Source organism: Natator depressus, chromosome 5, assembly GCF_965152275.1.
Source record: "Natator depressus isolate rNatDep1 chromosome 5, rNatDep2.hap1, whole genome shotgun sequence".
Classification (NCBI taxonomy): Eukaryota; Metazoa; Chordata; order Testudines; family Cheloniidae; genus Natator; species Natator depressus.
The window spans coordinates 129,981,409-129,995,056 of NC_134238.1; the positions used below are offsets into that span (position 1 = coordinate 129,981,409).

The 13,648-nt window shown below is 47.3% G+C and overlaps 1 protein-coding gene across 5 annotated transcripts in view; it reads right to left on the bottom strand.

Annotated features, from left to right (window-relative positions):
* The window catches only part of PSD3 (pleckstrin and Sec7 domain containing 3), a 142,836-nt gene that overhangs the window by 33,301 nt on the left and 95,887 nt on the right, over positions 1-13,648 (bottom strand). Inside the window, exon 1 of one of the 5 annotated variants that reach the window (XM_074953655.1) lies at positions 10,490-10,845. The exons of the other annotated variants lie outside the window; for them this stretch is intronic. Coding sequence (XP_074809756.1) covers positions 10,490-10,648 — 159 coding nt within the window. The 5' untranslated portion in view covers positions 10,649-10,845. Of the gene's footprint in view, positions 1-10,489; positions 10,846-13,648 lie in introns of those variants that run through there. 5 annotated transcript variants of the gene reach the window in all.

Consider the following 13,648-nt stretch of genomic DNA (forward strand, 5'->3'; position numbering starts at 1 on the left):
TAGAAGAAGTTGAACTTGAAACAAAACAGACCATTATATACATGGTTACCAAAATACAACACACCACCTTTGAGCAAACATGGAAATCATCAGCTACAAGGTATGTAACTGTGGGTATCCTTGAAACCAATTCAAGTACGCACACCAATAAACAATAAATTCCTACTGACCAGCACCCGGACAACCTTAACTCTGCCCCCAACAAAACTCACAATTAGAGCTGTGTGAATAGTGGATTTTTTGGTTCACTGGCAAATCCAAAACCACCAAAACAAAATTTGGTCAAACCAAAAATGAAATGTTTCAAAATTTTAAGCGAATTGAAAAAAAAAATCCGCTTTTTAAAATGTTTAAAATAAGATTAAAAGATGTTTCAAAACAAAACATCATTTCAATCTGAAAATTCCAAGGTTTCCTTTTGGCAGTGTTGAAATGGAACATTTCAATTATTTTGGATTATTTTTCCGGCCATCAAAACAATTTGGCAAAATTGACACAAATTCCCAAAATGTTTCTATAAATAAGTAGCCCAGCTCTCCCTAGGACTATCAAGTCTCATCCAATCTTATCCACCCATCACACAACTGGGCAGCCCTGACCCTGCAACAAGAGCCTCCTGGGCAAGCCTCAGAAGTCCCATGGAGCCCCACATGGTTCCCAATGCAGGATCAGGGCCTTAATGCTTCACTCTTATTCATACAAAAGTTGGGAAAACCCTGGCCTTTAATTTCACCACTTGCAACCAGGTCAAACAAAGACACTCTTACAATCCAAATCTCCTCCAATGCCAGACACAACTGTGCAGCAGTTACTACCACCTTCCAGCCACTGTGCAAAATAATTCCTTGCACCCACAGTTTGACAAATATCACGGAAGAAAAGGCTAATAGATGCACGTACTGGGCCAGATACAGAGGTGTGTCTGAGCTATATTCAGTACCCCCGAGAGGGGTGCGGCATAGATGGCTTTCTGCCACCTGTTTGTGGAGCTTAATTTAGCTTCATGGTCCCTCTAACGTGAAGTGACTAGAGCAAGCCTTCATGGCCATTCTGCAAACTCAGATTTGCAAGCGTGCAGCCTTTCCTGCTCGACATGCTCCGGCATACCACTATACTGAGGGAGCAGGGCCAGGCCTGAGTGGCACAGGGCCACGGTATCTTTATTTTATCTCTTAAGCAAGATCATAAAATTACGTTCCTTAGATTAAAACAGCAACGGCTAGTGTTGCAACGAAGCATCACATGTACTAGTGTTATCTGTGTTACACCAGAGCACACAGTCTGCAAGTGACAGCCAGGGCCCCATTGTGGTGGGTGCTGGACTCACATGTAAGATAATGCAGACCCTGCTCTGAATTGTTTACGCAGTCTATTACTATTGATCTGCAGTAGTTCCCACTGCATGCTAACAGCTTTCCCAGGCCAGTGCTCCACGGAGCTCATGAACCAAGGACAAACAATTAGACAGCAGTCAGGGAAAGGGGAATATTTATCTAATTTCAAGGCAAGACATCACAAGTGAGTTTAACCAAACATAGGTGGGAGAAGGGGAAAGAGAACCAGATTAACCCCAATGGTGCAGTTATAAATGAATTAGATCCAGGTTCCTTTTATCAGTATAGCATGAGCTGGAAGAGATGCCTATAGTTAGGGTTGCTAGATACTCTCCATTATGAGCCCCTGTTTTCAGTTTGTTATAACTTTGCTGAACTTCATTTGTTCAGACTGGTATTTCCATGTTTGCTCTCTAGCACAGGCTTGCTGGAGACAGGGTATGAAGAGGGAGGAGTTTCAGTTAAAACTGTTCAGCTGTTTCCAAGAATGAGGTTAGGGAAAGACAGATAGTTTTGCCAATGTTAACTTTTTGGCCAGTTATTTTTTTGAAGAGCTCTAGCACCCCCAGACTTTGTAGCAGGGATTGGAAATTTGGCAGAAGGATGGTCCTGGAGTCAAGGAGGTGCCTTTTGTTGTCATTCTGAAAGTCCAGCCAGATCTGGTTGAGTTAAAAAAGAGTTAAAATGGTTATTTGCACACACTCAGTATTACTGATTACAGGTTTGCTGCTAAAGATCTCCGGAGATCCATCTGCACCGGGCACACTCCAGCCCAACAGGGCTTCCTACCCAGTGGGCACAAAACCAGAGCTCCAGCTGGGGAAGGCAGCAGCGACTACCTCACTAATTTTACCTAGAGGAAGGTACTTGTGGTTGGGACCAGCAGGAGACAATGGGTTCTAGTCTCAGCTCTTCCACCGACGGACATTAATTAGGTGCATTACTCAGCCCTTATTACTGAACAAGGCCTGACATTTCTACTTTAACAGGGTAGTGGGCATCATACACCCAGTCATATGATGGGTGTGTGGGGAGGAATAGAGAGCCCCCAAGAAAAACAATATATTCTCTCCACAAGATAAAAAGATAGATATTCTTTTATTATTTACACAATGGACAGGAACTCATCTCTAGCCCCTTTCTCCTCTCACTGCTACAGAGGGTATTCCAGAGAGAGGATGGATTGTCTGGTAGTGAGAGTCCTAGCTTGGGCTGTTGGAGATTCAGGTTCAAATCCTGCTCCACCGCAAGCATCTTGGGAAAGTTACATCGTCTTTCTGTGCCTCAGTTCCCCATCTGTAAAACAGGGATAACAGCACTGCCCTGCCTCACAGCCATGCTGTGAAGACAAATACATTAAAGATTGTGATGCGCACAGATCTAACACTGGAGTAACTTCTGCAGCCTCCATGGCCCTAGCAGGTATGCAGTGGGGAAGAGAGGCAATGTTTCCCAGTGGGTAGGGGGCTGGGCTGGGCGTCAGCAGACCTGGGTTTCCTAGCTCTGCTACTGACCTGTTTTGGACCTTGGGCAACACGCTTCACCTCTGTGTGCTACGGTTGCCAAGCCTCCAGGATTGTCCTCGTGTCCCCAGGAATTAAAGGTTCATCTTTAATTAAAGATTATGTCATGTGATGAAATCTCCAGGAATACATCCAACCATAACTGGCAACCCTACTCTGTGCCTGTTACTCCAAAGGCTTGAACCAGTGGCAGGCACTATACAGTTTGTCTTTCCCATTTAGATGGTAGCTCTAGGACGGTCTCTCGTTCGGGGTTTGTACAGAGACTAGCACAATGGTGCCCCAGTCTTCTGTTGTGTCTCTAAGTGCTACTTCAATTCAAATACCTGCAGTGCTGCTTAAAGGGGCAACAGACAACTTCTGACTCTGCTCTCTGCATCTGCAGAGTAGTGCGCAGATGCCCTCTCCTTCTCCCAAGTCACCCTAATGCACAGCAGAGGTTTGGTGATGCTCATGCTCCCCATGCGACAACATGCATCTAGTGCGGGGCCCAGTACAAACAAATCACCTCTCCACCCTCCCAGTGTATTACCGCAAAACACAGGAAGAGTCAACGTTCATTCAGAGTGGGAAGGCCTCTCCAGTGGACAGGGCACTGGGTTAGGACACATTTCAGAGTAACAGCCGTGTTAGTCTGTATTCGCAAAAAGAAAAAGAGTACTTGTGGCACCTTAGAGACTAACCAATTTATTTGAGCATGAGCTTTCGTGAGCTACAGCTCACTTCATCGGATGCATACTGTGGAAACTGCAGAAGACATTATATACACAGAGACCATGAAACAATACCTCCTCCCACCCCACTCTCCTGCTGGTAATAGCTTATCTAAAGTGATCATCAAGTTGGGCCATTTCCAGGAGAGCAGGCTTCTATTCTCAGCTGGGCCACAGACCCGTTGCATGATCCTGAGCGGGCCTATGCTGTGCTCTGCCAATGGGCATATCCCTCGTGTTCCTAACAGGGGTACTGAGAGGCAAAACATCCATTAACAAATGTGAAATGCTCACATACTACAGTGAGGTACCTAGACAGATTCCTTCAATCTCCGTCAGTCACGGGGGTCATCTTTAAACAATGTGACCTCGGTACCTGAGGTATTCACTGCACTTGCTATGTGGAATAACTAGAGAATATTGAGGCAACGAACAAGTTTTTAAAGGTAACCAATATATTTACACATCTTGGGGCAAGGAGCAGTTACTGAGCAGAAGCTCAGGGTGTATCCCATTCTCACTCTCTGATGCAGCTGCTCTGCATCAGTCCAGGGATGCAAAGCAACTGTAAACGCAGTTTAAGATGTACTATCTCACTGAATCAGGCCCCGTGAGATTCCTTATCATAAAACCCCTCCGAATATTTGAAAGCCAGTGGCAGATCAACACACACAGCCTGAGGGCCTGCACTGCCATTTTATGGCCTCTCTCTGAGGCCCTAATTCAGAGAGCGACACTCTTCTGAAGGTTTCAGAGGGGTAGCCGTGTGAGTCTGTAACAGCAAAAACAACGAGGAGTCCTTGTGGCTCCACAAGGACTCCTCGTTATTCTTTTAAAGAACGTGATAAAATCAAGGGGACTTAACCACATGCTATCCTAAATCGGGGTGTAACCCATCAGAGATTACAACAGTGACCTTATACTTACCGGCAGTTTGCTAAACACAAGGGTGGTTTTTATTAACTTGAATTTGCGCTCTCAAAAATCATCATTAGGGTATTTGAAAACAAAAGCATTTCTATTCTATCACATATGCATTTAGCTGACAAAATTACAGCAACTCATCTGCAAGGATAGGAAAGGGCAGGGCTTGGCAAATTTACCAGAGCCCAGTTAAGCCAGAGGACTAGACCCTGGATCCTTTCGGGGAGCTCCAGCACCTGACTCCTGCTAGTACCTGTCCTGCACCCTCTGCTCTAGCAGGTGGTCAGGAAAGAGCTTTCTGTTTCTTCTACACCCTCCAAAGCCTCGGGGCTTCTGTAAAGGGAGAGGGTCAAATCTATTCTACTCTTTCCCCATGTCCCTCCCCTCCCCCAACCAAATATTACTCTGCCTCTCCCAGAACCTCTGTTTCCTGTGTCCCTGTCTCTGCTGCTCCTCAGTGCTTTCCTGAGCAGCAGCTGAGGTCTGAGGTTAACATCCATGAAGTTGAGAGTTTCATAGCGGCCTGCACATACAGATAACAGCTGTGAACCCTGCTGAAACCCTAACCCCCTGCTAATGTCGCGGCCATTATTTGACAAAGTTCTACGCAGCTGCAGACATACTGAGGTGGACTGTGTGTAGGTTCAGAAACGTAGCGCTATCGGTTTATATTTAGTTCCTATTTTGGCAAGAAACTTTTCTTTTTAATTGGAAGCCTAAATTCTGCAGAAATTGGTAGCTTAGTTCCCCTCCCCTTCCCCCCTCCCTAACTGCCAGGGAAAACTTCCCCCGATGAATGGGCGGGTGAACCTTTAAGGGAAGGGTGTTTTACTCCACCTCACTTTAAAGCTGAAGCCCAGCCGGAGGAATGGAACTAAAAGAGTCTGTATATTTTCAAAGGCACTCGGCATTGGCCTCATTTTGCTCCTATTGAAGTCAGAAGCAGAACACTGAGAGCCACTGACAACTCCTCCCTGTACATAAAGTATGTACTGTATTTTAATGAGCTAAGTCACATTATTATGACAACCACCACGAAACTCCTGAATGCATTAAACTATAAGTTACCACCCATTCGATGATTAACTCTCCTTCCCCCAAGTTCTCATGTGTAAGAGTCACTGAGTCACCAGAGCCATGTACTCCAAAGTCTACAACATCTGCAAATCTTGGACGAGCCTACGAGACAGTCACGTAACATAAAACGAACGCACAACCGAGTGTGAATGCAGAGATGAAGATGCAACTAATTATCCCAGCTGGTTATTGCTGAGAGGTAAATCATTTAGCTAATAAGAAAGTCAGGTAATGCAAAACCTTCCAGTGCAGATGAAAGCCAGGTCAGCAGGGTTCACTGTGCTGATCAGCTGCAGGGGAACGCTGCATGAGCCCCTTCTTTAAAAAGCCAGCCATGAGGCCTGCTAAAGGAGAATAGGGACTTTCTTTAAGAAATAAGTAGATGATGCTGTCCCTTGTCCAGGCTGGCCAATAGGAACGGATTGCCAGGACTGAAAGGAACAGAGTGCTAAAGGCTGGCTCTGCTGGGTAACATTCACTAGCCTGCCTGCACACACCCAGTGCTTCCATGATCTCAGCAGCTACTGAAAAGGGAACTCCCACCTGGCGTGTTCCCCTGCCTCTCCCCCAGCTTCCAGGTGCACCTGGGAGATGCACCAGGTAGCCTTCACAGTCGTCATCAGACATTCCAGCAATGTTCAAGAAAGAGAGGGGCCCCGCCACAGCTGATGCATGGTGTGGAAGTCCTTTGGCTACTGCAGCCTGCCTATTGCCTTGCCAATGACCCCCCCGCCCCACCCCAGGTGGTGCTAACAAGCCAACCTACAGCCCTCTCCAGTCACCCAACAAGAGAAGACCTGCTCCCCACCCCCACGAGCCTGGGGAAATACATTCTCCGATACCCAGTCTCCTCCAGCTGGGGTGGGGTGGGTGAGAGCTGGAAGGAATGGAGGAGCTGAAAGGGGGAAATGTGCGGGAAGGATGGATGGTTTTGCGGTGGGTGGAGGGAAAGAATAGGGGCTTGATAAGGATTTTGGGGGAGGGGAATTTTCAGAGCATCACCAACTGAGGCAGGACATTTTTGAGGGAGCCTCCTATTTTAAAAAACATTGTCCTTAGAACAAAAGCCTGTGTCATCCACACCAGCAGCAGAAAGTGGAGACGGAAGGCTCGCCACGCTCCCGAGAGCGGAGGGTGAAACGCTGCGCAGGGTACCTGTACGCTGTAATCTCGACACATCAGGCTAGCTAGAAGGCTCTGTCCTGCACTTGCCTGAGCTTTTCATCAACACTATGGTTAAAGGGAGCCTATTGCATGCCTGCGGACAAAGCTGTTGGCGAGCTGCACAGAACCCAGTGAGGACAGATGAGAGATGTGCTCCAGAATACGGCAGCACTGGCAGAGCATATTTCAAAAATCTAGGTGGGGCATTTCACCATTCATGTGCCTTTGCGAAGCCGGCTTAAGCTTTTTGCAGCTCGCTGGTGGACTGCTGTACCTAGGTATGTCTGTCTGGAGAAAAAGCTGTCAGCCAGGCTAGATCACGCAGTAGGTTCTAAGGGCATCAGATGCATTTCATGTGACCCACATTTGAACCCAAGTCTCCAGAGGTGACCAAGCTACGTTAACCTGCTGCGCCATCTACACATGCCAACCTGCTGGCCAGCAGCTTTGAAAGCTGCAGATGCGGTTAGCCAGGTCCATAGTTCAGTAGCTAATGCTAAGCCCAAGAGATGTGTGCATCTCAGTTGTTGTTTAGCAGTAAATGAATGCGAGTCAGGACAGCTGGGTTCTGTTCCCTCTGTGCCACGGGGCAGATCACATGACGTCTCTCCACTCATTTCTTCTAGCTATAAAATAAGGCTAATGCTAGGGGAGGGATAGCTCAGTGGTTTGAGCATTGGCCTGCTAAACCCAGGGTTGTGAGTTCAATCCCTGAGGGAGCCATTTAGGGATCTGGGGCAAAAATTGGGGATTGGCCCTGATTTGAGTAGGAGGTTGGACTAGATGACCCCCTGAGGTCCCTTCCAACCCTGATATTCTATGATTCTAGTCCCCTTTGCTAAGTCCTTGACGGTCCTGAAAGGGTATGCAAGTGCCAGGCACCACAGAAGGAATTTGTTGCTGGAGGGGCAAGGAGGGACTAACAGACCAGACCCCACTCCCCCAGCCAGTGGACTAGAAACATCTTCCAGCCCGGTGTCGACTATGACAGGCCCTTGGGTTTTTTATTCCAGAATGTGCGATGTACCAGGGATGCCATCAGGTGTAGGTGTGAATCAAACATAGCCACAGGGGAACAGGCTATAGGCTCAAGCTGAACACAAAAAGAGAATGTATACACAACCAGGACTAGGATCCTATTGTGCTAGGCACTGTACAAACACACACGACCCGATTTTCACTTCCCCTAGGGCCTCTTTACACCTCTTGAACAATTACATTTACATTCACTTTACACTGCACTGGCAGCCCAGAAAGGCCTTCAAGGGGCTTTCATGTAAATGTGAATCAAGTCGACAGTGAGACTGTCCTTACCCCAGAAAGCTAACAAACGACACTGACTGGCCAGACTAAGGGTGGGAGGGGAAACAAGCAGAGAGAGGTGACGTGATTTGCCCAACGTCACATAGCAGGTCAGTAGCAGAGCCGGGAACAGAACAGAGGCTCCCAATACGGTGCTACCTCCTCTAAAAAGGCAAACAGTCGCCAGCTAAAAAAGACAATAATAGGAAAAGATAAAAGAAATTTTTTTATAGTGCATGCGTCTTTCTGCTCTGTTTTGTTTGGCTCTGTCTCTCCTGTTTTGACTGTAAGCTCCTGTGGGCCAACACAGGTCTTCCTACATGTCTGTAAAGCACCCAGTACACTTTTGGATGCCATATAAATAATAATGAGAATAGAGAAATACAGATCAATTTTGAGCAAAAAATAATACGGTAAAAATAAAAATGCATCAACAAACTGGGAAGTGGAGCTGAATAGTCTAGAGAAAATCAAACAGTATGTTTTCCATTTCAGCCATCAGAGGCAAGCACTGCAGAGGCAGAATTCTATTAGCTTCAACGGGAATTCCACACATTGTGATTATTATTTTTATTACAGTAATACCTACAGGCACCAACTGAAATCAAAGGCCCACTGTGCTAGGAGCTGTTCATACACATAGTAAGAGATGGGCCCTACCCTGAGAGCCTACGAGCTAAACAGACAGGAGAGACAAAGGGAAGGGAGGGGAAACTGAGGCACAAAAGGGTGAAGAGACTTGCTCAAGGTCACACAGCAGGTCAGTGGCAGAGACAGGAATACAGGGCATGTCTCCTGATTCCCAGTCCAGTGACCCACCCAGCATACCACAAGACCTCCCTACGCATGTGCATGGAGCAGCTTTATGAAAATGAATTGTCCCAGTGATTTCAGTGGAATCATTCACATGCCTAAAGTTAATTACATAGAGAATGTTTGTAAAATCAGGGGCATGAAGTGCTCGAAGATCTATCCCTTACTCGGTAGCTTGTCAGAGTAGGAAACAGGAGAGTAAGAGAAACAGCTGCCAGGGAGAGCCGACATATACTTAATCCTGCCTCACTGGGGGGAATGAACTATCTGACCTCGTGAGGTCCCTTCAAGTCCTACATTTCTATGATTCTATGACATTGTATCAGCAATCATGTTATTTCACTGAAACAACCATGGCCACATTGTGTTAGTTATATTGAACAAAAGTCCTTCTCAAAAGCAAGTTTACTGAAACTGTAAAGTAAAACCTTTGAAAAAGTTTGCACTGCTCCATGGCTAAGAGCGTTAGGTCTTCACTGCACATCGCGCGTACTATAAACTACGAGTGCATAACCCGGACAAAGCAAAGAATGTCCGCGGAGAGAAGGGATGTTTTCATCGTGACATTCCTTCAGAAGAGTCTGCTGGAATGTAACTTCTGCACTGATGTACGTGGGATTTGGAACAGACACAATAGGTCTCCAGCACAAAAGAAATGCGTGTGTGTGGGTGTAAACATGATACACGAGCACATGCACACACACAAACCCTGGCTAGACACCTTTACGTGCTCTTCAAAACCACTCCGACCTTATCTTGTTTTAACACTCCCTAGTGAGCAGCTATTAGCAGTCTATCCTGTGTGATAATGTGTGTGTGGTGGAAGGGAAGGTAGAGGGAAATTTGTTCACCATTTCAAGCATCTTGCTCACACACGGCCAGATGCTGTGAGGTGTTGGGCTGATGCTGAGTACTCCACTCCCACTGGAGGTGATTAGCACTTCTGAGAATGGGTACACAGAGAGTGGTGGAATGAGGCAGGCGCCAACCCTGCATACAATGTGTGTGTGTGTTTGCCTACAAACAGCAGTGACAGTGCTCTGCTGATTCAAAGCACACTAACCCCAGCTCCCAGAGCAGCTGGTTATATCCATGTTAAGCAAACAACCATACATACATACATCCCTACCAGTGTACAGTGGAGCCTTCCCAATAAATATTTCATGGTAATATTTAATCATGCAGTGCAAGTGAGATGATATTTTTATCTAACTCCCTCAGAGACAAAAGTAGAGCCATTTAAACAGGGAAGGAAAATGGACTTTAAAGAAATCTGTATAAATAATTTCCCCAAAATGAAAAGAATCCCAGAGAGAGAATTTGCAAATACAGGCAGCTTGCCGAGGCACAGAGCTCCAATTAGCATTCCAGCTAGCAAGTTTTCAGTGTTTACTGTTGCATGAAGCTTCGAGACAGGGCATCCCTCTAAAATCCGATCTCTGCAACACCAACCCTCTTTGCCTTCAGTCTCTTCTCAAACTGATAGATCTTTCCTGGCTTCACAGCGATCCTGTGATCGCTAGAGATTACCCAGAGCCATATGAAATGCCTTCATTTCTCACCAGACCATCAGTACAAGATTTTCTATCATCTTATCCCTAGTCACAGCAGACAGAAATATTGTGCATTTATTTTTTACCTTGCTTTCTTTAGCAGAAAACTCAGAGGAGTTGGAGATTTTCATAGACTTTGACCGGTGGGACTGTCGCCAGAGAGAGTCTTCTCGGGAGTATTTCACGGAACCTGTGGCTCTTACTCGGACCTTGCTGGTGCTCTGCACACTATTAACTCCAATCATTTCCAAGGATTGGGGAGAGGAGAAACAATGGCCCACCCCAGACCAGTGCAGTGTAGTAAAGCTGGAGACAAATCTGTAAGGACTGTCTGTGGAACCTAGGCTGGAGCTATCAGTGTTTGCTTAAAATGCACCAGGCTGTTTGCTCCAGCATCTTCAACTACACTGTTTTGAGCCAGTCTGATTGTTCCAGGCATTGCTCACGTCACTGGCCCTGAAAAAAGAGACAAACTCCACCCCTGCTCCCCTCCCTTCTTCAGCATACGCTCCCCCTCCCCGGACACACACTAACACAGGCACAAACACAAAGACACATATCCCGGATACTGGAACAAATGGCAACAGGCCAAGCAAGGCAATTCATTCTCAATTCAGAGAGCAACCCTTTTATTCCTGTGATGTCATGCCTCCTTCATTAATGTCTCCAGTAAAATAAAGACACCACATATAAAAGCCTTCAGTAACCTGTCAGGCACTGGCCCTTGCATGTGAAAAATGCTTATGGATTCCAGGACACTACAAAAAGAATCCCGGGGCTCTGGAAAGTGGGTTAGAAAAATAAAGACACTCCCGTCACTGTCTGCCCTTAATGAATAGTAACAATGCTTAGCACCTCTAACTGCATTGTTATCCAGATACCTCCAAGTGCTCCCAAAAGAGGCATGAAGGGGACACTGCTGTGCCCATTTTAAGATGGGGTAATTGAGGTGCAGGAGAGGGCAAGTGATTGTCCAAGGTCACTCAGTCAATCAGTTGCAGAATTGGGAATAGAAGCTCAGGGCATGTGTCTCCCCTTTTCAGTGCAAATATGGGCAAAGGAAATAGATGCTCCAAAAATCATTCCAAAACAGGAATGCAGCCCATATCCTGTACCCTGTCCTGCCAGCACATCCACAGAGGTTAACAAACCAAGGGCAATTTGCAGCCCCACACAAGCCCTAGGCACCACCTAAAGCCCACTCAAACCCCACTTTGGGGTCTTAAGTGATATATGGCCCCTATGCTGGTCTCTGTGCAGAAGCGAATGTCATCCAATCAGCATGCACAGTTTCAGAGAGGGTGGATGCTCCCAGTAAGGGAGAGAAGCTGGTTACCTAAACGCTGCGAAAGCACCATCATTTCTGGCTCCCGGAGACCCAGAATATAGCAGATTGCACGTAACCATAGCAACCAGCTCAGAGGCGAGCGCTCTCTCCTGTCCAAGGCGCAGAGGTAGTGGCTGCCGCTGACACAGGAAGGAGCAGGTAGCCAGCCAGTACAAGCGGGGAAGATGAGCGGATGATGGGAACATAGCCCCGAACCCAGGAGAGATGGTACCCATACCAATGGAGGTGAATCACAGGTGTCTGGGATGCAGTGATCAGCTGCCCCTGAGCTGAACGTGAAAACTTATCAGCATGTGCCAGTCACGTTGCTGCCCTCCGCGATGGCCTTTGCACTGCTGTGATATACACGACGGCTGTCAAGCTGCTCTCACCAGGCAGCTGGAGATCCAGAACATCCAAGGGCCAGCAGGATTATTAAATCATCTAGTCCGACCTCCTGCACAACGCAGGCCAGACAACCCCACCAGTCAGATTCCCTCAGTGACAGGAAAATCCTCAGGTGGTAGAGAGCCGGGTTAGCTGGCTGTGTGCCACTCTCCCGACTCTGTAGGCAATGAAGAGAGGGCAACAAAAATGATCCGGGGGCTGGGGCACATGACTTATGAGGAGAGGCTGAGGGAACTGGGCTTATTTAGTCTGCAGAAGAGAAGAGTGAGGGGGGATTTGATAGCAGCCTTCAACTACCTGAAGGGGGGTTCCAAAGAGGATGGAGCTCGGCTGTTCTCAGTAGTGGCAGATGACAGAACAAGGAGCAATGGTCTCAAGTTGCAGTGGGGGAGGTCTAGGTTGGATATTAGGAAACACTATTTCACTAGGAGGGTGGTGAAGCACTGGAATGGGTTCCCTAGGGAGGTGGTGGAATCTCCATCCTTAGAGGTTTTTAAGGCCTGGCTTAACAAAGCCCTGGCTGGGATGATTTAGTTGGGGATTGGTCCTGCTTTGAGCAGGGAGTTGGACTAGATGACCTCCTGAGGTCTCTTCCAACCCTAATCTTCTATGACTCACTCCTTCCCCCAGACGGGGGGCAAGCCTGTGGGGTAGACAGAGCACTGCAGTGCCAGCTGGCCTCAGGAAGCGCTGCTAGCTCCTGCAGGTTAGCGCAGAGACACAATTGTTACAGGAAACAGACTGGGACCAGATGCAGCCTCCCCCGTCCCGCACTTGTTTACAGACACCTGAACCGCAACCCACATGTGTCACCACCAGACACTCGGGGTCCCAGAGACAGAATGTGTATCATCAGCGCGGCAGCAGTGACAGGAGCAGAAGGCTTCTGCTACATCTGCCGCACATCCATTCTGCTAGTTCTCAGCATCTCCCAGACCCAGGACCCTGACCCACAATGTCTGTTAACTCCCACATGCACTGGCTGGAAGAGGTGGAAATCACCCCTACCAGGGACACCTCTAAACCTTTCTTACTTGTTAGCACCTGCGTTTTTCATGAAGAGTTAGGGGTTGGTCACAAACACACTTTCCTTTCTGAAAGGGATCTCTTCTATTTGCTGGCGTGTCCCTGAGAAGTGAGTAAGTCATGTCACATCCATTGTATTCTGCATCCCCTGGCTCACAGCAGGAAGAGCATGTAGCTTTCCTTAGAATCACCCCTCTTGAATCTTGACAGGTATACCCATCATATTGGGCCATGCGGACAATGGCCTTCCCCCCACACCACCACTATTAGCAACAGCCTTGTAGTTTAGGGATTAAAATATGCATTCAGATTATTGATTTATGCTTGCAAATTTACTGTCATCTGACTCCATCATGGATTGATTGCAGAAAAGTCTCCATCATGGAAGATCCCACGCGTGTGATGCAGCAAGAAACCATACTGAACTTGCCCTAGAACTGCTCCAAGCAGGTCAGAAAAACGGAACTTGGGTCAATAAAAAGAG